Here is a 26,264-nt window from a genome sequence, read left to right on the forward strand (position 1 = left end):
TTGCTACAATAACACAACTAAATGCTAAAGTGTTACAACTATTTTCTTATCTAAGCAAGTTACTAAAGTCAAACGATGTTAATTTTTAATATACTTACACATATTAAAACTAAAAATTTTTAGTTGTAATAATAAGTTTAAATAAAGCTAGTTAGGATTGAACAATGAAAATAAAATTCTTCTTTAACTATTATAAATGAAGCATTTAATGTTTTAAGCTTTACGATGCACCTTTTAAAATTTAAGAAAAAAATGTTTTAGGAGTTAAAATGGTTTAAATAATATCTTCAGTTGATTAATAAAGTTTATTCAAATAGAAGCAAGTAAAATTTATTAATCAACCAAAGATTTCGATTAAATTATTTAGTTGAATGAAACATTGTTTTGTTAATAAAATTTAAAATTTGAAGTGACTTAAAGCTTTATGGCATATGCTAAATAAGGGAACCCATAATTTAACAAATTATATTAAAAAAAGGTTGCATAAATGGTGTCATGTGAAAATAAAATTGAATAACTTCACAAACTTAGTTTTGAAAAAAACTTACCAAAATATTTATATAAAAAAGTTTTAAAAAATACGTCACGATGAAAAAAGTTAATCTTTAGCCGATTTTCTCAAAATTTTTGCTGCCGCAATTAAGAAACCCATAAAGAAACTTACCGTTTGTAGATTGACAAATGCAAGTTTTTCGGTTGCGGCTGACTGACGTGTTTTAATATAAACGAAACCCGGGTCTCAGTCTACCGAAGGTTTTAAACAAGGTGACCAATAGTTTTTGGAAAGTTTCTTCCAGGTTTAAAAAAAATTTTCAGGTTTTTCAGAATTTCTTCCAGGATTTTAAAAGTACATCTTTTTTCACCAGTTGTTTAGTAAACTAATCTAAAGTTAAAAAAAGTTGCTTTTATAGATTTAAACTACTTAAACGATTCATTATTATTTAATCTTTTTTCTTCTATTGCAACCAGTACTAATATTTTTAACCAACTTCTTTAAAGTTCTTCTCATATGATTGTAAAAAAGTATTTATGTTGATATCTTACATAAATAGCCATGCAATCTAGTTAAAATTTGTTAATAGTTTTAATTCGTTAATTTTTATTATTATTAATCAATTGATTTAATTGAATAATAGTTGCAACATCTAATTTAAAGTAAAATAAAAATGAAAACAAGAACTAAAGAAAAATTTATGAAATATGAACAATAAAAATTTTATATAGTTTACAATTCGTCTTGTATTCCTACTTGATTCACTTCGCACTAGTCTTTTATGATGGTTTTTTTTGGGACAATTAAATTTTATAATAGATAAACTTCACTTATCTTATGTAAAACACAATGAACTATAACGAAAACAGTAAATGAAATACTGTCTTGTAAAATAAACTCTATTTAGATGCATCAGACAGAAATGGCTTTTTGTTGAAAGACTTTACATGACATTCAAAACAATGGAAGTGCAAGTAAAAAAGTAGTTTCATTAACTAAAGTAATATTTTAACTTATATTTTATCAATTAAAACTTGTAGTATATTTTTTTTGTCTATAATGATAAAACTTTTTTTTAAATAAAGTCGATATAAAACTAAAACTTTAAAAAAACCTGTTTTCACAATTATTGTACAAAATTCTAGGTTTTTCTAGTTTTTTTTTTTGATTAAATTATCAAAGTCCAGGTTTTTGGGCACCCTGTTGTAATCTAATGATTGAATTGGATGGATCAAACCTTATGTTAACTTGCTGTTGAACAATAACAATTTAGATACACAAACTATAACATTTTAAATGCAATACAATGAGACGAGGAAGTAAAGATCTTTAGAAGGTCCTACTAAAAAAAACAAAAGAAAGACTCAATCTAATTATTGTTCTTTTACCAGAATTATTTGGGTAAACAAAAAAATGAATATTTTAAGATCAAAAATAAATAATCAAGAAAATTAATATCAGGGTTTGTACTCAAAACTTTGCAATTTTAGACTGACATGTCCCAATGAGACTGACGATTTCCTAACTTTTATTGACCGGCGTCAAATTGGGCTTAGCTCACAGAGTTTTGGACTACAAAAACCATATGCTTATTCACAAAGAAATTCATTACTTAGTAATATATTGAAAGTAAAACAAACTTCTTATTAAATTTTTAAGAAGTTACGAAATTTTCTAGAACTTCTACTGAAAAATCCTGACATTTTGCCAATGATTGGTAAAACAAAGGTTACAAAGACTAGATGCTTTTTAAAAAGTTCAATTTAATAATCTACTGAAAAAAGAAGATTTTTAATATATTTCAATAATTCAAAATTTTAAGGATCGTAACTGACCAAAAATTATATTTTCCAATTTAAAAAAATATATTAGCCTGATTTAGTCTGACACGTATGAAGCTGTAATTGAATGAAGAATTTAAATAAAAATTAATGTATTATAAAAAAAAGCTAAATTAGGACAAAAAATATGTTTACAGTTCAATAGAAAACTAATAAAAATAATGGATACTTGAAATTATAAAAGGTTAAATATCAGTATTTAATTAAAAAATTTTACAGACGAAATAGAACATGGAGATAAGTGTATAAACTGATAAAAACACTATACAAAACAAATTTAAGCAACATTATCTGAAATCTAAAGTTAAAAGAACTAATGTTTTTTCAATTAAATATTTTTTTAATTATAGTTATATATGTGTATAGTTCAAGTACTTAAGCCTGAAACAAATTTGGTATATGTCTGTAAGACTTTTGATGTACTTGGAAAAAACTGCTATGACAGTATTTCATGTTGATAATGAATTGAAGTAGCGTAAACAAAGAAATCCCAGATATAAAAAAAATTTAATAACATAAACTATTCAAACTTTATACATTTTTATAAACCTTTTTTTATTTTGAACTTATTTATTTTACCTTTTTAACTTAAATTATCCATTGTTATACTAGTTTCGTTTTAATTTTGAAAAAGTTCTTTGTTTTTGTCTAACTTTAACAATTTTTGGAGTATTCTAAAACCTAATTTCAATTTATAATAACTTTATCGATAATTTATTTTACAGATTTTAACTTTATAAATATGACCAAATTTTTTATTGGACTAGCTTTTTTTTTATCTACTTTGACAAGCAATCGAAAAACTAATCAAAATGACAAATGTCTAGGCTTGATTAAGTATGCTGTAAATAAATAATTGTTTTAAACAATTTGAACACTTTGCATATGATAAAATTAAGTATAAAACAGGGTTGCCAAACTTATTTGGCAAATTTTCTCCAGGTTTTTAAAAGAATACTTCTTTGGGTCTATTTTTAGTTTAAAGTTGAGTTTAAAGTAAAAAACTGTTTTAAATAGTATAAAAAACATTGAAAAGATACCGTAAAGCTACTTCAAATGTGTTTTATACTAACAATAAACTTTGATGATGACAAAATATTTTTATCTATATGGTAGATTTTTTGTGTCAAATCAAAATTCTTCTTCTCTACATGTAAAAATTGTTTAAAATACCAGGTTTTTCCTGGTTTTTTAATGATTTTTGGCAACCCTGATAAAATTTTAAGCAGAAAAATAAGTCAAGGTTAACAAACTGAACTACTATTTTTTTTCTAACATACCTATGTCTATGAAAAACAACAACAAGAATTGTAAAAACAGCTTGAATGCATCCTAGTGTCTCACAAACATCAAAAGCTTTACTGAATCTTTGAGGTACAACATCGAAGAAGACATCTGGTAGAGGAGGTTCCTCTTCCATTGACGGAACTCTTTCGTGTACAAATTGCAATGTCAATACTGATACTACAAAACCTAAAAACCCAATTTATAATAATTATTATATAAACAATTTCTCAAAGTGTAAATAATACTTCAGGAAATTTAAAAAAGTCAAAGAGTTTAGCATCCAACAATAATTTTTGATAAATGGGTTACTGTGATTAAATCATCATAATATTTTATGGCAAAAGTTTAAGGGTTTTTTATTTAACTTAAATAAAAAAAATAGAATGCTCTTCACACCTTAAATAAAAAATAAAAACACTCTAATACTTATGTGCATATTGTAAGTTTTTTGTATGAACGCATAATCAATTTAGTTTTAAAAATTTAGATAAAATTGATTTCGAACTTTTAGTAATACTAACGCATGATGGTTTATGACAAATTATAACAAACTATTACAACAAGATCAAGAACACAATGAATAACAGAAATAAAATATATTTTTTTTTTGGTACAAACATCTTTACTTATACCTACACAGTTGCCCTTTTTTTTTTAAATTTCCAGGTTTTTTAAATATCTTCTAGGTTTTTGAAACTACGATTCCATTTTGTCCATTTTTAGTATAGAAGTAAATTAAAGGTATAAGCTGTATTAAAAAGCATTAAAATATTGAAAAAATACTTTAGTGCTGCACTAAATGTGTTTTATAATAAATAAAATTCTAAATAAAAAAAAGTACATTATAGATTTTTTTATCTTATCTAAATTTTATTTTTCTACATGTAAAATTAGTTTAAAACTCCAGGGCTATTAGTGTTTGCTGTTCAAAATGCCAGGTTTTTTTTCAAAACTTGTCAAAACTCAGTTTTTTCAAAAACTTTCAAATTTAAGGTTTCCAGGTTTTATGGCAACCCTCTACCTATTGTAAATTTAGTTCGAAAACTTGGCTTCAGCATTAAATATAATTGACAATGTGAAACAAAAAAAAGGCGTAAATAACTTGATAAAGTGCTTTCACTTTTATTATGGAAACTTATATCTTAATTTCATACTAATAATAATACTGTGACTGATTTTTTTAATGGTTCTTACCATTTTTGTTTATATATATCTAAAATTCAATCCTGTCCGGTCTTTAAAATCAAAAGAGGAAGACTACCTTCATCCCATTTTAATTTCATACTACTTAAAAAAATTGATAAATATATCACGTTTAGGAAATTTTTAGTTATTTGATAATTTCATAAAATACTTTCAAATATAATAACAACAACACACCTGTCAAAAGATAAGCTAGTGCTATAAATGTTTTTAATTTCTCAACTGGGTACAATTCACTACAAATACTATTGGTGTTTTGGGACTTTCCATCTCCTGTGTGAGAATAAATTTCATTACACTTAATCAACAAATGGATTGATATTGTTCTTTTTTTTTACTCAACGAATAATAAAGTTATAATATTATAAATTACTTTATTTTTAAATAAGTATTTTGATTCTAATAAAAATAAAGAAAAACGGGGAAACTTTTTTGAAATATATTTTATTCACTAAAAAACCTGGATTTATTTCAAAAAAAACATTTTTTATTCAAATTTATTTTCACTATTCATTTTGATAACCTAAAAAATTTATAAAACTTTTTAATTTTACCATTAGTTCGTAATAATTTTCAACTCGCAATCATATTAAACTTGATCGTTTTAAACTTGATCATTTAACTTTAATTAATTAAAATAAATATTTTTACTAAGGTATTAATATTAATTAAACAAATGAAGTCATTTACATACGTTAACTATTAAACAGGGTATTCATACAAAAACTAATATTTCTTTATTTAAATATAGAAGTATTTTATTTTAATTAATGATTTAAGTAAAAATAAATTAAACTTCAATTTAAGAAAAAATTTGAACGTTTAACTCAAAATACGCTAAGAATATCATTTTATATGAAATAATTAATTGATAAAAATTTAATTCAACAAAATCTAATATAAGTTTCAAAAATTGGTTTAGCTGGTCGTAGTTTTACCTTTTGGCCGCATTCCACTTAAACTTTGAAAAAAATGGCAAGCTAGACCTAGCCCAGGGATTGTACGTATTTAATAACAACAAAAATAATTTTGTAGATTTGTACAAGAATATTTGTAGACATTATAAGCTTTAAAACCCAAAGTTATTTGCTCAACAATTTGTTAGAGAGTTGCAAAATTTTTTTGAGAAATTTCTTCCAGGTTTTCTAATTTCTTAAAGGTTTTTAAAAGTACACGTCTTTGGGTCTATTTTTAGTTTAAAGCTAAGTTTAAGGTTAAAAACTGTGCCAAGTAGTAAAACAACATTCAAAAGATACTGTAAAGCTACTTTAAACGTTTATTCTAATAAAAAATATTCTGGATGATGACAAAAATTGTTATCTATATGGTAGATTTTTCAAATTAAAATTTTACTACTTAACATGTAAAAATTGTTAAAAATTCCAGGTTTTTTAGTGATTTTTGTTCAAAACTCAAAGTTTTTTTCAAAATTTTTCAAATTCCAAGACTCCAGGTTTTTTTGCAACCCTGTTGTTAATTAATAGTATTAAAAACCTATATTGGTTAAATTGATAATGACTTTAACTTTGGCAGACGTTATTAATTCTAACAATGATGAACAATTAACGTATTTATTTAATTGACCAGTTTTTCAGATATTTAATCAACTAGTTTAATGATAATTTTGCAAATATTGGTTTTTAATTCAATCAGGAAAACATGGAAATGTTACTAATTTTTGTATACTTGTTAAATACAAATTGTTATCTTTAAATAAGTAGTCGCAAGCCCGATTTTACCTGCAGGCCGAATGCTGTCCATCCTTATTCAATAACAAAGTAGATTGAACTTAATATATAATCAAGAATATTTTTATCTAACTTGACTTAATTAACAACTAAAACATAATAATAGGTTATGAACGGGCAACGTACGGCCCATTAGCTGAATCCTTGGCGTAATACCTAATTTTGACCTTGAAAACAAACTTGTGCAAAGCAACTAACAATGAGCTTTCTTAAAACAAATGTGCAATTAATTTGATTCCTTTTGCATGATAGTACTTGAAAATTATTATTAGAATACAATTTTGCGCAGAAATTTCAATTATTATGTCCGGCCAGCAATAGGTTTTCTGGTACAATAATTACTCATACACTGAAAAAGTTTCTTACACTCAATTTTAGGTATAAAATTATTAAAATATAACCAATAGGTCTAGTTTATCTTCAAAGTTTTGAAATTCTAAATTAACTGAACCCGGATTCAGCCGGGACTTTGTTTGAAAAAGTATCCGGATCGTGTCGGATCTAAATTTGAAAAAAAGATGCGGACCCGGTATATCACTAAAAATAGTGAGTCAATTATGTAATAAATTAGTTAGTAAATAAAAACCATTTGTAAATTAATATGACTATACTTTTCATTTTAAATTTTATAACTTTGTATAGTTACAAAACTTATCAATCTCCAAAACAGTTAGTTTTACATTTCATTTAACTTTTAAAAAAAAATCAAGATAAGATTCGAAAAGCTTTAAGATTTTAAAAGGGGGATGTACAAAATTTAACATAGGCTTTTATATGAAAGATTTAAGTATAAACTACAAGCCAGTTTTTATAGAGTATAAAAAAAATTAATAGTTTTTGAGATATAGACTTTTATTAAAAAAGTTTTTATTGTAAACCTATAGACTGCAAATTTTTCAAGGTCATTTTCTCAGAAGTTTTAAAACTCACTAAAAACCTACTTTCTCCCTCAATTTTTGAGCTAGATACCTTAAACTCTTAGGAAAAATTCTTAATGAATTTACATTAAAAAACTATGAATGTTGGGCTTTTTGAATACTAAAAAATAAAAATTTTAGATAAAAACAAAAAATATAATATAGATATTTTTTTTTACAAAGTTAAAAAACTCCTACATTCAATCGATTTAGATATTAGTAATAGAGCTACTGTGAAAATTCGAAGAAGACTCGTTAAAAAATGAAGGATAAGATATTTTTTTAGTGAAATAGTCTTTATTCGCGTTTTTGGATCGCGCCTTCTGTAAGCAACCTATTGAGGAGGTCACCGACTTTGATCTTTTATATCTTGAAAATTAGTTTGAGCTTTGTTAAGCGGTTAAAGATGTCTGTTAGCTCAGATAAAACTCTACAAAATAAGACCAACTTGATCTAAAAAAAAACTTTATCATTAATAGTTATCCATTAAACTAAAAATTGGTTCAACAAAAGGAAAAATAAATCTAGGGAACTAAACTACTTTTCAAGCTTTTTTTTTATTTTATTTATGGAAATCTGAATTAAAACTGAATTATCTAGGGAAATCCAGGGAAAATGAGAAGCCCGTAGAACTGTATCAATTTGATTGTTAAGAAGATATTTTAAATAACATGAAACTCTTAACTACTAAAGACAGGTTCTTATTTTTTAATTCACACTGACATTATTATAAACTACAGAACTTTTATGTCTAAGTTATTCTAATTATTAAGTATAGACAATTTAGTCGTACCTGAAATAAGTGGTGTTCTCATACTTTCATCTCCAGCTTCAGAATGGAATACACTCAAACTATGTCCACCAGCTTTTACGGTATCTTTTCCATAAAAATAACGTTCCTATTGTAGAATGGTATTTTAGTTAGTAACTTTTATTTAAGTAAATACTTCGAACATATAAAAATATGCAAGAAATAGTCAGCTGTTTAGATAGCAAAACTTGTTGGGAACGAGTGACAAATGCACGGATTCACTTTTGCACTAACTTAAACGACTGTTGAAACTAAGAATTTCTATAAATTAATATTTTTTTGTTAAAACATTGTTTTTCAATAAATAACTAATTTCTTACTAATTTCATTTTAAAATTGGATTTATTTAATTAAACTAAAGTGCATTTCTGACACCTAACCAAACTTTTTAGTTTATTAACTATTTTTACGTACAGTTTGAAATAAATTTAAGTATAGTATGATTACGATCGTACAATAAATAAATATTCATAGCTAAGTTTTTAAAGCAAGTTTGAATACTTTACACTATAATACAACTGATGAACTCATCAACGAAGTCAAATGACATTTTAGTTGACTTAGCAATAACATAACGATAAAATGTCAGCGTAAAATAAAAAAATATTTTATGTAGAAATCAATGAATAGAAATCAAATATTTTAAGAAGCAGAAACTTAATAAAAGAATAATTTTATAATTTAGGGCTTCATAGAGTTTTTACTCCCTATATATTTCTAAAATAAAATAAGAACTGGACTTTTTTTATAATTCTTTCAATGATTAACATACATAAAGCAATTAAAGGAAAGCAAAAAATAGTATTTATATTTTAATTTATCTAAGAAAATTTGTAGATTTTAATATTGCCAAATTTTGTAATTTTTCAATTAATCGAAAAAAGAACGTTTTTAATGTAAGGAAAAAAAAATTTACTACTTTTTTTTAACAAAAAAAAATTAAGCGATAAAATATCTTTTAAAAATAACACTTTTTTTTTAATCATACTAAATTAGTTGAAACAGAATATTTAATGCGGCCCGCAGGCCGTTGTTTGTTGACCCCTGTGTTATACCAAAGAAAAAGGTAAAAAAAACAGCGATATGTAAATATTTCTATTTTTTTATTTACAATTTGTGTAAGCTTTTATCATTATAAAGAGAATTTTGAGTAATTTATTTACTGAAATTAGTAAAAACTGACAACTATTAAACTTGAATAACTTTTAAAATACTAAAAGAAAAAATAAACTAAACCAGTTTTAAAAAGTATAAACCAAGCTCTACTTATATATTTTAAACTTTATTTTAATTTTAAACTTTGATTTGTTTGATATTCTAGATATTAAAAAAGTCAAGTTGATTTACATTTTCAATAAATTTAAAATCTTTCTACCAGGGTTGCCATATTTTTTTTGAAATTTTTACCAGGCATTCTGAACTTCTTCCAAGTTTTTAAAAGTACAAGTTCTTTTGTACATTCCTATTATAAAATTAAATTTAGATAAAAAACGCAGTTCTACAAGATAAAAAAAAATTAAAAGATGCTGTTATACTACTTTAAATGTGCTTTATAATAAATATAATTCTAAATAACACATAAGTAAATTAAATGACACATTTTTTGTATTTAATCAAAATTTCTGTATTTTTCATAAATTTTCTTTATATACATGTTTTTCAAGTACTTTTAGTAATTTTTGTTCAAAATTTCAGGTTATTTCTGTCATAATTGAACAATTCGATGTTATTCTTTTTTAGCAACCCAAATATCAAATATTTATTTACTAGAAATTGAAAGCATTAATAGCAGTTTTAATAAGAGAAAACAGACTTATTTAAACTTTAATTAAAATAAAATTGAACAACAAAAACAAAACTTAGTAGCGAAAGTAGCTTAGTTTGTTTTTGTTGTTTAATTTTATTTTAAATAAAGTTTAAATAAGTCTGTTTACTCTTATTAAAACTGCTATTAATGCTTTCAATTTATAGTACTTAAGCTTTATACTTTAAATTTTGTTAAATATTTGTTTATAAGTATCTAATCAAAATGTTTGTTTAATGTGTTATTTTTTATTAAACTTCCTGGTTATTTACTGATTTTTGTTTAAAGTTCCATAATTTTCAAAAAAAACTAAAATTTTAAAAATTACAGGTTTTTCCAGTTTTTTTGTCTTTATTGTCGAATTCCAAGTTTTCCAGGATCTCAAGTTTTTTGACAACCCTGTAATACTGTATATGATTAACATATATTGTAATTGTTATTAGTTTTTAGTTGGTCTACTTAAACAATTAATTTTAAATGTTTATAGAATACACACATTCATCTTATTTTCTTTATCCCATCAACAAAGAGAAACGTTCATCAGTTCAATAAATCAAGTACTTTGAAAATTGTTTATATTGTTTATTCAAAAGAAGTTTCTTTGTTTTGATTTCTATCAACATTTATCATTTGAAATTAATAATTGTTGAACCTTTGTACCTGATTCTATTTCAGGCTTACTTACTACTTAAATTTCAAAAAAAAATCAGTGTTGGAAGACAAAAATCAGGTGTAAATTTTATAAATAAATCTTATTTGTTATAAAACTTTTTTTTAACATAAATTTTATCTGCATACATTTTTATCTGTTTTCTTGATATTCTTTTAAAATTTATGAAACTTCGTACAGCTATCATTACAAACTTTTTTTATAAGATATGTATTTACTTAACAATCTAATGTTAAAGACAATTCATTAACTTATCCAGTAGATACTCTACTATGCACAGATTTTTTTAGAGTTAGAAAGCGACTGTTTTTAATTTCATCAAAAGATATTCAATGCTTTCGTGTAAAATTGCAATTATTCAGAGAAATCCAGTGTAATACATTATGTTATACTTTACTGATCTTTTATTGTTTATAAACAAATTAATAATACAACAAGAAATCTTTTTTCCATTACATTTTGTATTTAGCTTTTCTGACAGTTATTGTTCCATTTATTCAACTTTATAGTTTATAGTAGATGTTCTCTATTATGTAAATTAATTTATTTTATACTTATTTCTTCATATACTAATTCTAGACTCTGTAAAAACTTATGGTTAGACTAAGAAACTATAAACTATTGAAACAGTTGTTTGAAAGATAAATAATTTTTTATCATTCATTTTTATTTTTTAAGTAAATACAGTAACCTCTCGCTTATTTACGCACATTGTGTCCACAGAAAAAGTGCGTAAAGATACGAGAGATCGTAAAGATACGAGAGGTACCAAATATACTTACTATAATGGCTGTTTTTTGATATTGCTTCTAGTTAGAAGCAGACTGAGGACTTTTCCACTTTTAACAATTTGTTTACTTATTTTATAAATACGAAAACAAAAGATTTAACTATACATATAAAATAAGAATTTAATTTTATATAAAATAATAATACTTGTAGAAAAATTTTACTAATTTTAATAATAAGTAGATTATATCTTTGACTTATATCTGACTTATTTGATACTTGACATTTATATTCTATTCACCTTAGCAAATTGCTGTGCAAGGCAAGTGTTACAGAAGAAGAACTTAAACAAAACAAAACGTTAAATGAAAATTAGTTATATGTTTACTAAAAAGAAACAATTGAGATTTGTGTTAAGTGTAAGCTCTATATTTATAAAGTATCACTGCTACTTTTTGCTAGAAAGTTTCAAAGATTTCTTTTTTAGATTGTTATTCATATATAGGGCAAGAGTACTGTATTATTTGTTTGTGTTACAAACTCTCATTATTTCATTATACTTTCATTATTTAACACAGTCATATTTCTTTCAGAATTTTAATTTAATCTCTTATTGCTAACACATTTCTGATATACTGAGGTATAACTAAATGTTTATCAATAAGTCAAGGAACATAAGTTTACAAAATATAAAGATATAGAGAGGTGAGTTAATATTTAAAAACATACTTTACATTAAAAATATACAATAAACCTAATTTGTGCAATATTAAAGAAAACTAAGATTTTCATTGTTTGAATTATTTAGAATTCTTAAATGCGTAACTAAACGAGAGTGCGTAACGTCACGAGTGCGTAAAGATGCGAGAGTATACTGTAAACATAAATTCGTATCATCCAACAAACTATTACCTTCTCACTCTACTATGTAGTATACATGGTTGCCACTGATCAAGCTGAGAAAAATTTCCTGACTTTTTCCTGAATTTTACCAAAAATTTCCTGACTTTTTTTAATCAAGCTCTTAAATTAAACTTATTCTAATATACATAATCTAACACTTGAAACTATATAAAGCTTTCAATCTAATTTTAATACTGGTTAAAAACAACAGTTTTTTGCTGAATTCTATCATCAAACTTCCAGTACATCACTTAAACCATCTGTGTATGATTGATGTTTGTAATAAACAGCTCTATCAGCTAAATACTTGTATTATTACCTTATAAACACAGCTTGTCTGAAAAAAGACACATTTTTTTAACATTTCCTAGCATAAATGTATCTAGATAAACAAACGACATATAAGGAACTTTTAAAAAGTTTTATAAAAGATATTCTACTAAGTTATACCAGGTGAAGGCATTGGAAACAAAATTAAATATTTTTGTAAATTTTTAAGAAATTTTGGTATTTTTTTCTGACTTTAAAGGACTTTTAATTAGTTTTTACCATTTGAAGGCTTTGAAAAACAAGGAATTTTGTAAATTTAAACTGACAAAATCTAATTTTTCTTTTTTAATTTTATCAAATTTCCCGACTTTTCCTGACTTTTTTTCAAAACCCCCCATTTTTTCCTGACTTTTCCTGACTTTTGTCATTTTTTTAAATTTCTCCTGACTTTTCCTGATTTCCTGACTTTTCCTGACCGAGTGGCAACCCTGAGTATACATACCTGAATTATATATTGTTTATTTAATAGTTAAAAAAATACTTTTGGATAAAAATTTAAGCTAACTAATAATAAAAATTTACTAGAGTGCAAAATAACTTTTCATAATTTACTATTAACAAAAGTTGTTATTTCACTTAATATTTTTTTGTATTTACCATAACTAGACGAACTCGAAACTTAAGCATTCTTTTTGATACAAATAAATTTTTATTAATGTATCACTTTGTTCTAAAACTACTGGTTTAAATTTCCATCAGTTTAAATTTAAATGTTAGGATAGTTATAAACTTTTAAAATGTAAACACTTCTACAAATGAGAACGTGTCACAAATACAAGGAGTGAAACTTTTCAACAAATGTAACTTTTGCACAAGTTGCTTTTGAACGAGTTTTATATGTACTAACTTTACAATTTAAAACTTGTTTCTTTAAAATTTTATTTTTTGATAAATAAATAAATATTTTGCTAATTCTTTAAAAATTAGATATTTTAGATTAATTTTAGATCAGTTCGTGCAAAATTGACACTCCATGAATTTATGACATCTCCCCTATAAGTTATGTTATCTTTGTTTATTTTTAATAATAAATATTTTATTTTATTTTCTGACTACTACAAACAAATAAATGTTTCACTCTTATATCAAGTAATGAGAGACCATCAGTTGCTAAAATATTTCTGAAAATATTTAATGAATAACTGGAAGGTATTACTTTAAATAAAACTAAGTAACACAAAACTAAATAAAAATTAAGCATATAAAAACTTATGGTTTAAAATATAATGTTATAAGGCCATAGGGGGGGTGTCCAACATTTTTTTTACAAAAATTAACTTTTGCTTTTATAAGAAAGCTTTCAGTACAAATTACAAGCCAGTTTTTATAGAATTCAAAATTATCATTTAACTTTTGAAATATTTAATTTTTTGTAAAAATTTTCTAATATAAACGTATAGACCGCAAATTTTTCCAGGTCAATTTTCTTGGAAATTTTAAAATTCACTAAAAATCTATCTCCTCCTTCATTTTTCAAGCAATCTTCTTCAAATTTTCAGGAAACATTCCTTATAATAAAAGGAAAAATTTTACATTAGAATTTTAATAATTAAAAAAAAAAAAATTATAACAAAAAAAAAAGTGTAATAAAAATAAAATAAAATATAAAAAATTCATAAAAAAATATATCTTAACAAAAATTTTTTTTAATTCCAAAGTAATGTTTTTTTGTTATTGTATAAAGATTAGACTGTGAAAGTTTGAAGAAGATTGCTTAAAAAATATATGAGGAGATAGATTTTAAATGAAATAGTCTTTTTTTGCTGTTTTAGTTTTCCCTTCCCAAAGGGAACATATTATGCGGCCCGACTTTGACTGCTCATATCTCAAAAAATAATTAGAATTTTTTAAAAAGATAAAAAGCATCTTGAAACTTAGAAAAAACTCTATAAAATAAAATCAACTTGTAAAAAACATGGTTTACCCCCCCCCCATGGCCTTAACTTAAAATAATACTATTACTGCATTAATACAAAGTATGAAGTTTTATATATTAATAATACAACTGAACTCACATGGAACTTGCAAAATAAAAAAACTGTTAATAATAAACCTTAAGTTTGTAAATATTATTTTTTTGTAATAATCTGTGAGAGCAAAATGCAACTCGTCCCATTAAATATACTTAATTTGAGAACTTTAATATTGTTTGATTTTAAGCAAATTACAATATCATTTTAAATATTGTTTATACTCAAAAATAAATAAATAAATTAGTAATGATAAGTTCAGGACTCAATTTTATTTAATGAAATTCAAACTTATTCTATCATATAACAAACTAAAAAGTAAAATAACATACTTTGCTTTGTTGATTGATATTGTGTATATGAAACTTTTCTTTTAACTGATCAATAGCAGCTAGTATTTGTTCACAATCTTCAACCTCTTCAATGAAAAAAGGTGAGTTATGAAGGTCATCAAATGTTAATTGAAGTAATTTTCTTCCATTAATTTTTTTTAAAGAACCAGTTACAGTGGTCTGCAAAGTTTTCAGTTTATAGAAACTTTTTTTTCACTTCACCTCAAACACAGAGAAAAAAACTTATTTATTTAAAACTAAAATTAATTGTTCTAAATTAGTATTGTAAACTAAAATAATAATTTATATAAAAAATGTTTGCGTTTATTTTGTTTTTGAAATAGAATCAGCTTAACATAACACATTTTGATTCTATAGCTGAACTCATTCACAAGTAACAACCGAACTAATGTTTTGAAAACCCGGTTGCCACTATTTGATGCAAAATAACTAGCCTTAGTAACTAAAAACTAGAGTCAGAATTTGTTAATATAAACTTATATTATAAAAAAAATTATTATTTTGCAACTTTGAGAAATAATATCTAAACCAGTGTGCATTGAGCACAGCAATGTTTCATTCAAAGGTGCACAAAAAAATTTTTGAGTTAAAAAAAAATTGCATAATAAGTCTTGTCCCATACAACTTATTTTTCATAGTAAATGACAATTCATGAAACTAAAACAACAACTAATCTTTTAGAAAAGAATATCAATTTCAGGTCACAGGGAGGTTTACTTAAATTAACATTGGCTTAAAATTGAAACCTTAAATAAAATATTAATCAGTTTTTAAAGAATAAAAAACAATCAAATTTTTAGATATGTCATTTGTGTAAAAAAAATTCTGATAAAAACCTATTGACATCTTTTTTTCATCCGATTTTCCCACCAATAAAAAAACACTAAGTAACTATCTTCTCTTTTATTTCTTAAACTAGAAAACTTAAACTGTCAAGAAAATTTCAGTCTTATTTTGAATAAAATATAAAAAAAGTCAATAATTAAATAATAGAAACAGATTATTTATTTTTTTGGTCATTTTAGAAAAATATTAATAAATTTATTTTCTTTTTCAAATCAGTATAACAATTTCAACATATAGCTTTATGAAAAAAATATTAAAATTTTATAAAAACTTAACTGATAAAGTTTGAAACGCTTTCTTAAAATACTTTTAGTAGAATAGCTTTTTTTGTACTAAAACTGTCTTAAATGTGAAACTCTTATGGTTTGGCTGCTTATAATATAAAAGTTAATTTAGTTTTTTAGACAATAAAAAGCAAATGGTAGCTAGTTATTAATAAAATATACAAAAAAAGATTTTTACTCTATGAAAAAAAAGTTAAATAAAATTCTGACCCAATCTACTTGTACCTCATGTTCATTTTACTTTTTAATGATTAAAAGTAAGGTTGTATGTGATGAATGCTTCTGCATTAGATGATACTTAAATTTAAGAGAAATAATGTTTTCGAATATTCATCATTAAAAGTTTAAATCAATTTATATCAACAAACAAAATTTATGGATAGTGTTATGTAACCATTTAAGTTAACTTTGTAATAGCAGAATATAGTTTTTAATTTTTTTGACATTTTATTTCACTAACTTTAATTACATAAAGTACTCAGTTGCATGAATAAATAAGTTATGATAAATATTAATTTCAGACTTTAAACAAAAACTACAATGTTATGTATAATGATAGTGAAGAACTTGCCGGAAGGCTAAAAACGTTTTCAATAGGCATTTCAAAATCAGAAAAATCATGTTCTTGAACAAAATTTGTTATAAAAATTAACAAAATATTAAAAATGGATCAATTAAATCTCACTCAAGATCAAGGTTTCCTAAACATTTTTTCAAATGGCGCCCTTTAAAGAAATTAAAAAGGATATGCCCCCCTCCAACAAGATTACTCAAAAAATACCTTTTAAAAACACCTTAGACCTTTTTTTTTTAGCTCTTCATCTGCAACTCAAGAATATCTAGTGTAAGTTTCAAAATTTTGTGACTACCCAAAATTTCAAAAACGCCTCCCTTCTGTACTACCTAGGGGGTGGTACCGCCCACTTTAGGAAACCCTGCTCTAGAATTAGAAAAAATCTGTCCTGAAATTTTTATAGAAAATAAAAACTGTCTTGAGTCATCCTGATTAAAAATAAGTCATAATATCCTAAATTATCATGAGTTACCGTGAAATTTTCCAAAATGTCAAATATCATGAGTTTCCCTTAGTGTGTGGCAACCCTGCTACAGCCTTAAATTGTTTACTGTAAATATATTTTTCGTCAGTAGTGTATTGTGCACAGATTTTTCCATGATTCACTGTGCACATTTTTTAAGATGTTAAAAACCTATGCTTACCGTGTATATAAAACCACTGTATATATATAATGGTAAGCAGTGGTTTTTAACATCTTCAAAATTACGCACAGTGAATCATAAAAAAATACGGTTTACTTTTAATTCACTAAGAGCAGAAATGTATACACATATGTTTTCAATTTTATGTTTATAAAATGCTATGTAAACAACTATGTTATACTTAAGTGGATTTAAATGCAAGGCAGATTATTTTACTTTAGGATTAAAATCACAACCACATTAATAAAAGTTAAATAGTAAAACATAAGTTGAATTTTAGATGTGAAAGTTTTAACTAAATCAACCTAAACTCATTTAAATTCTAGCAAAAAATTAGCCTAGACTTTTAAAAATAATAACTAGCCTATTTTTCTCAAAAAAAAGTCTAATTCAGCCTAATATGATTCATATTAGCCTGATATTTCTAACCAAAGTTAACCTGATTAAGTGGCTATCTTGTAAAAGTAAATAATATAGATACAAACTAATAATTTTTACTAAAAAGAAATATATGATTTAAGGTAACCACCATAAAATATTAATTCACATAATAGTCAGCATATGTTAGGGCTAATTTTCTAACAAATTTCTAAAATAACTAAAAACAGCACATTTTGTGTAGTTTAAACTTTATAGATTTTATTCAACTTAACACTTTATTAATATGACCATTTAAAAAGATATAAAATTAAAACTTACATCTTAGTTATTACTGTTTTTACTTGTAAAAATGTTTTTTCAAAGAGCATCTATACATTGAAAATATTTAAGAGCCACAAATTTATTAAATTTGTGAAAAAATTGCATTCAAATAAGCCTAAAGTTTCTTTATACTGCTTGGTGTTTTTTTTACTAAAAGTTTCATTTTTTAAAATAAAAATTTTAACATAAAATTATGAAAATAATATTACTTTATTTGCAAAATATTTTACTTAGTTTTTAGACAATTTTTCAACCAGTAAAAAGGGCATAGAGGTGTTATCTTTTTTTTTTCAAAATTTGATCTCATTTTATAGAGTTTTAACTAAGCTACAAAATGCTTCTTAAAGATTTTGTAAATTCAAAATAAATTTTGAGATATAGCAGGTCAAAGTTGGAGACTACAATAAGTTCCTTATGGGAGGAGCAAACTAAAACTGGGAAAAAAATTATTCACTAAAAATCTATTTTCTTCTACATTTTTTGAGATAAATACCTCAAACTTTCAGGAAATGTTCCTTGCAGTAATAAGAAAGAAAATTCTGTCAGAAAGAACTTAGAAAAAAAATGTTATTTTAAATGTTATAAAAAAATAAACAAAAAATAATTTTCTAAAATGTTTAAATATTTTTTTTTTTATTTAATTCCAACATAATTTTCTAAATAATGCAAGGAAGATTTCCTGAAAGTTTGAAGTAGATATCTCAAAAAACGTAGGAGGAGATAGGTTTTTACTGATTTCTAGTTATTTGACGTTTTAGTTTGCGCCTCCCATTAGGAACCTATTGTAGTTTTTGACTTTGACCTGCTATATCTTAAAAATTAATTCAAGTTGAAAAAAAAAAAATTTAATCAACTTGTAGCTTAGTTAAAACTTAATAAAATAAGACTTAATTGTGATAAAGGTGATTTTCACTGATATTATAAAAATCACTAAAAATATATCTTCTCCTTCATTTTTTGAGCTAAAGACCTCAAACTTTCAGGAAACATTCATTTTATAGTTTAAAGGACTTTGAATATTGGTATTTTTTTAATATAAAAAAATAAAAATTTTAGAACAAAAACAAAAAAAAAAGTGTTTTTTTTTTATAAAAATTTCATTCTTAAAATTAAAAAAATTCCTGCATTCAATCTTTATAAAATTCAATAATAAACTTTCTTTAAAATTTGACAAAGATGACTTAAAAATGAAGAAGATAGAATTTTAATAAAATGATCTTTTTTTTTGCGTTTTTGGTTCATGCTTTCTATAAGCAACCTATTAAGCAGGTCACTAACATTTGAGCGTTATATCTCAAAAATTAATTTAAGTTTTTTCAAGCGGATAAAAATGTCTGATAGCTCAGATAAAACTCTATAAAATTAATAAACTTGTAAATATCAAGGTGGACTCCCCCCCTCTATGCCCTCAATATATATGATAATAATGAACTACATATTTTTTTGTATATATTATTTAATTTTAATTCAAATACAATTTATTTTTTTTAAAACAAATTTTAAAGATACATTACTAACAGTTTAACTACTTACAGAATATTCACCAAAGCCTATTTTTTGAAACCATTCTGCAACTTCACTTGATGTCCAGTCTGCAACTTCTTCTAAATAGCTCAAATCTATTCTACTATTTTCTTTAGTCATTCCAATATAAACCCAATTAAACAACAAACAACTGCTTAAATACTTTTCGATAATCAAAAAAATATATATATTGTATGTTAAACAAATGTTAATATCAAAATTTAAATTGAAGTAAATCAGCTTTTTTTTTATATTTTAATTTTTTTTGAATAAAAGTACATGTGCCAAAGAACAAAGAAAATTTTTGTGTTTTAGATAATAAAGATGATATACCAGTCAATGTTTTAAATGCATCAAAACATTCATCTATTGCAGAACATTTGGTTAAGAATTCAACTTGTGCAAACAGATATAATCTATATAGACTTAAAATTATTAAAACTTGTAGTAATGTTTTCGATTTAATTTAATTAGAAGCCATTTGTATTTTGTTAAGGAAACCTGTTTTATGTAAGCAAAAAGATTTTGACTAAACTGTTTCTTTATTTTTGTATACTTTATAAGGATTGTTTTCATTTTATTTTGTTTAGTTTTACTATAGATCAATTACAACTAAGTAAACTTAAACATTTTAACTGTTACTAATTGCTTTTGACATTAATTAATCTCTTGATTACTTTATGATTATTTGGTTACTTGGTTATTAAATAAGTTTGTAAAACTATCTTATTGTATAATTTCTTGCCACTTTTGTTCCAATATTTTAAAAAGAAGTATGACAAAAATGGTATCAAGCTTTGTAATAAGTTGATCTTCACACAGTGTAAAGTTATTAAGAAATAAAATTTTTTTGTTCAAAATTGTTGGTGTGATTTTTTTGTTGTAGCACCAGAGAACACTAACTTGGGGATTTGAGCTTCATGATTTTCCCACACTTTGTGGTTTTTAGTGTTGAGATTTTAGCCTTGTGAGTGTTCTCCAAATGGCGAGTCACCATGGGTTTTTTTTTTTGAAAGTTATAGTCAAATATTAATGGGGCAGGTAAAATTACATATGATGTAACACACTCACTTTTTCCCAGAAAATGTTTATTGTTGCAAGGGGTTGAGTTTGAGACTGATGTTTTTTTACCATAAAGAAAAAAATAATAATAGTTACGTAAAAACAATGACATACTTCACTCTAAAATAAAACTTGATACAGATAAATAACTACTGTTTAATTAAACAAAAACTCTTTATATTTAAACAATAAAATTACACTAGTTTTTAGAAATTAACATGCAGTCTCTATGAATTATGTAGTTAATATTTAATAAAGTATTTGAAGAATACTAAACTGGGGATTTTGTAGTAATAGGAGAAGTGTTCAACTAATAAGTATGTATGACAAAGTCATATAACTAAACCATTATTGTGAAAATAAGTAAAACAAATAAAGAGGTCAATTAAAAAGATGATCAAATTAAAAAAGACAGCTTCAGTTGTTAAATAGTTTGCATGTAAATACAAACTGAGTTAGACTTTTAAGGAGAAATGCACACGTTACTCAAGTTAGACACACATTCGAAAACAAGTTCTATATTCGACTTACCCCTCCATTACTCACTTTAATTTTAAAATATCCTTTTAATATTTCGTACATACAATTTAGAACATCTCCTCTTTAGGAAATAGAACATATCGAGAAAAAATGACGATTATTGACGTCATAATCGACTGTATAAACCAAATACTCGTAAAAACACCGAATTATCGGAAAAACCCTCCCATTACTCCGTTTACTCCTTACATATCTTGTTAATATTTCGTACATACAATTTATAACATCTCCTCTTTAGGAAGTAGAACATATCGAGAAAAAATGACGATTATTGACGTCATAATTGACTGTATAAACCAAATTTTCGTAAAAACACCTAATTATCGGAAAAACCCTCCCATTACTCCGTTTACTCCTTACATATCTTTTTAATATTTCGTACATACAATTTAGAACATCTCCTCGTTAGGAAGTAGAACATATCGAGAAAAAAAGACGATTATTGACGTCATATTCGACTGTATATACCAAATACTCTTAAAAACACCGAATTATCGGAAAAACCCTCCCATTACTCCAATTACTCCATAAATATACTCTTAATTTTTCGTACCAAATACTCATAATTTTATTTTGTTATAATTATTGTACATTTGTTGCGGTTTTTACTTGTTTTTTACTAATAGCATTTTCAGTGTATAATTATATAAAATCGAATATTATAAATGAAAAAATGTAGTAATACTAATTAATTGTTCATAAGTACTAGACTTTTAGTAATTTTTTTTAATAAATTTTTAATAATGTAACATATAGTCACCTTCGCATATAAAAAACCGTCAGTCATATTGTAAGCCAAATTTATTATAAACAAAAACAAACTAAACAAAAAATATCATCTTGTAATTATTAACTATTTAACAAGTTGTATGTGGTTAAAAAAAATCTTCTTTAAAACACTCTTCGTCAGAACTTTGGACATATCCACAAAGTGCGCAATACCACTTCTTCTTATCAAAAGACTCAAATATTTCGTTTGAGTTATTGTATGGAAGGCAACAGAAATGAAACCATTTTTTGCAGTTTGAGCATCCTAACTGAAAATATAGATACGTTTTAAACACAAAAAACTAAAAACTGTTATTTATTTACAATAAGATAGTACTGATGGACATTTAAACAAAAATAAATATAAACTTACTAACCCATTTTACCTTTTCATTTTTGATTTGTTTGTGCGTAGCAGGGTCGACTCTATGGCATTCATAGCAGATGTCTTGATTTATAACTGAAAGTAGGTATAACTAGTAAAATTGATCATAAAAATAGCAACTTAGTTTATCCTTGTTATTTTTGCTTAGTAGTGATTCATATTTTACTTAACTTAATATTACCTGCGTTCTTTATAATGCTTGTCGCAATTTCCAAACGTTTACAAATAAGGTGTTTGCTGTTAATCTCAAAAACATAAAACTATGTAGCTAAAAGTATCCAGCAATTTGCTTTAATGTTACCTCTTTTTAATTTTATAAGCTACATTTTTTTCTCTTTGTATTAATAAAAGGCTTGGTCATTTTTTATAAAAAATCTCAAATAAAACCAGCTTTATAAGGTGTGTATTGTGGTACACTTATTTTATCACTAGTACTTATTATAACTAAATGGTACCTTACTAACTAAAATTACCTTTAATTACTAACTTATAAATATTTTATTCTAATTGACACTAATTTAAAAAAATTAGACAAGACGTTTTCAGCCATTTACCTATCATATAAAGAACAAATAAATTACTACAAAACACTATTACAAAATCTATATTTTAAAATTAAATAACTTTTAAAACTTCTATAAATCACTCAGCAGAAAAAAAAGCGAAATTATAAACCAAGCTTAGTGCAGTAAACTATAACACAATTGAAAAACTAATAACTATTAAATCTATTTTAAAAAGACTTAAAACAAGTTAATAAAAATTAAGGAAAAACTTTTAGTGAACACTAAACTATACAACGCTTAATAAACTGTTCAACGTTTAAATTAAATTCAAATAATTTAAAGCAATTAAAGTGCATTTAAAAATGTTAAATCTATATTTAAACAATACCTTCAATGAAAAAATACAAACAAGTTCAAAATAAGTTCAGTAGATTCTGCTAACAGCTACACAACAACACACTGACTGCTACATAAACCTAAATTTTTAAATTTTAACTGCATTGATGAACTGTTGCATCAGTTATCTTAAGCCTAATTACTCATAATTACAGCAAGCTCTAAATATTCTCTTAAGTTTAGAAAGTTTAAAAATGATTAATTTAAATAACTACTGCAGTTCATTACAGCTTTAATTAAACTTTTTTTTTCTCTAGCTAACAGGCTTTCCGAAAAGTACACGAAAATAAGATAATTAAAAAATCAGTTTAATAATTAATTATATCTAATTAAACAAACAAATATGTAAATTCCTCCAATCTTGGACATATATTACTCACTTTAAATTGATACACTATCTATAAATTCTAATTGCACGCTGAAAATTTTTTTTTTTCTACATTTCCGTAGTAAATAAGCCAGATTGTTATATTCTCCAAAATTAGTTCTAGTCCAAAAAAATACTAGCGAAAATAAAAAACTGTAGTGATAAACTAAAAGTATGATAAAAAAGTCAGAGCGGTTATGCAAAAAGCTGAGATTAATTGACTACTTTAATTTAGCTACGGGGTAAAAAAAAGTTTATATGAGTTTCTATATTGTGTACAAAACTTTGTTTTTGGAAGGCGTTTACAGACTTACAAATTTAGAATTATCAGCGTTGCCGAACAGAACTAAGAAAAACTTAGAACTAGTCTTTTCCGGCAAAAAACTACCGTGAATTTGGGATATTAAAAAAAAAGAATTTTGAGCATAAATTACGGAAAAACCTGAAATAAAAAATTTAATTTCAAACTACTTTTACGTATAAAATGCCGATTCAAAACCAAATTCTATTGTACAAATAAAGTCTTTTTTTTTTAATTTGTTTTGTTATAAACTTAGTTAAAGAAGCTATCAGATATCTTTTTAATATTGTTAAATGTTTTACTTCCGTTTTTTACCTTGAACTCTAATTTTAAACAAATTTTACCCTAAAACGTGTAAATTGAGAAAAACCTGGAAGAAATTGTTAAAACATGGAAAAAATATGCTAAAACCTTTTAGAAACCCTGCAATAAGTTATAGCAGGGTAAATAAACATGATTAATAAGTGTTTTTACGAGTATTTGGTTTATACAGTCGATTATAACGTCAATAATCGTCTTTTTTTCTCGGTATGTTCTGCTTCCTAAAAAGGAGATGTTCTAAATTGTATGTATGAAATATTAAAAGGATATTTAAGGAGTAAACGGAGTAATGGGAGGGTTTTTCCGATAATTCGGTGTTTTTACGAGTATTTGGTTTATACAGTCGATTATGACGTCAATAATCGTCATTTTTTCTCGATATGTTCTGCTTCCTAAAGAGGAGATGTTCTAAATTGTATGTACGAAATATTAAAAGGATATTTTAAAGTTAAAGTGAGTAATGGAGGGGTAAGTCGAATATAGAACTTGTACCCGAATGTGTGTCTAACTTGAGCATTTCGCACTAATAAAAGTTTTTACGTCCCACCACTAGCAGCGCTTATTGAAATTAGATCTTGGGGTGCACCGATTTTATTTTTTGCAGCTTGGTGTACACAGAATTTGATTAGCTTGACGACCTCTGGTCTAGATCTTTTACTCTTAGACAGGTGCTCTCAATAATCATAATTTCTAATAACGAAAAAGTGATTTAAAATGTTTTTTTAGATCTACATCAACATGCAATTTGGTTATGATTAACTTTAGGTGGGCACCAATATCAAAGTGTAATTCAATATACAGGAATTTTTCAGCTTTATTTTAAATAATTTTCAGTTATAATTTGAATGTAATTTTAGGTGACTCTTCAACTGTATACAACAGTGTCATTTCAACAATGCAAATTTTAAATTTTTTTATTCTTATAAAATATATTTAGCTTTCTGATGTTAGTATTATTAAAACGAACAGAAACTATCAATTTATCTATTGATGTATAACATAATTTGAAATGACACTTAGTTGAAATGACATTATCGTTAGAGTTAAATAAGGAACCGACTTAATTTTTATAATTAATTCACAGCGATATGTAACCTACATAAACCATAATACTAAAAGAATAAAAAATAGTTGCATTGTTGAAATGAAACTGTTATATACAGTTGAAGAGTCACCTAAAATTACATTCAGTACTATCAGTAGTATAAGTAGATAAGCAGGGCTTCAAAATAAAACTGAAAACTATTTAAAATAAAGGTGAAAAATTCCTGTATATTGAATTACACTTCAATATTGGTGCCCACCTAAAGTTAATCATAACCTGCAATTTGAATGACATTACATCAGTAATATCTTTCTGGCTGGCTGACTCAATACATTTTAGATTCAAATTAAAAAAACCAAAAGTAAAAACAGCAGAAGAATTGGTGTCCACAAAATAATCGATGCACATTATTCAACAATATTTACAGGAACTTTTGGTAAATTTCACATTGATATTATACTTATATGTGCTACAAGGTCCAAATTTCAAGGAGATACTTTTTAAAAAGTCAAGACATAGATAAGGTACGCCTATAAGAAGTACGCAACCGCATAAAGTACGCTCTAAATTTTCATTTACTACCAGGTACAAAACAGTGCACCAAATTTATCTTTGATAACTAATGTGTTTTTAGAAAGTTTATTAGATATTTATAACTATAAATATTTACAGATCACGGAAAGAAATGAAAGTTTTCAAAGCAAAACAAAATGTTGTAATTTCTGGTGATATTCCAACTTCGATTGACATTTCAAAGATTTATTGTGACATTAATAAAAATAATACGATCATTTGTATTTATTTTAAACTAAAATTTAGATATAAGATATTATTCATTTTGATAACTTAAAAAAGTATTAACAATAACCACTTTTTTATAAATAAATATAACTAAAATAATAAAAATAATAAACTCATGATCTGTTAAAAATTAGTCTGT

At 24.7% G+C, this 26,264-nt stretch overlaps 1 protein-coding gene across 1 annotated transcript in view; it reads right to left on the reverse strand.

Annotated features, from left to right (window-relative positions):
* The window catches only part of LOC145830085 (phosphatidylcholine:ceramide cholinephosphotransferase 2-like), a 52,665-nt gene extending 32,882 nt beyond the window's left edge, over positions 1-19,783 (reverse strand). Inside the window, exons 1-5 of the mRNA XM_082937973.1 lie at positions 19,643-19,783; positions 15,039-15,218; positions 8,283-8,388; positions 5,002-5,097; positions 3,615-3,807 (exon numbers count right to left, since the gene is read on the reverse strand). Coding sequence (XP_082794099.1) covers positions 3,615-3,807; positions 5,002-5,097; positions 8,283-8,388; positions 15,039-15,218; positions 19,643-19,753 — 686 coding nt within the window. The 5' untranslated portion in view covers positions 19,754-19,783. The remainder of the gene's footprint in view (positions 1-3,614; positions 3,808-5,001; positions 5,098-8,282; positions 8,389-15,038; positions 15,219-19,642) is intronic.
* Positions 19,784-26,264: the final 6,481 nt, after the last annotated feature.

Source organism: Thalia democratica, chromosome 2, assembly GCF_965202585.1.
Source record: "Thalia democratica chromosome 2, ktThaDemo2.hap1.1, whole genome shotgun sequence".
Classification (NCBI taxonomy): Eukaryota; Metazoa; Chordata; class Thaliacea; order Salpida; family Salpidae; genus Thalia; species Thalia democratica.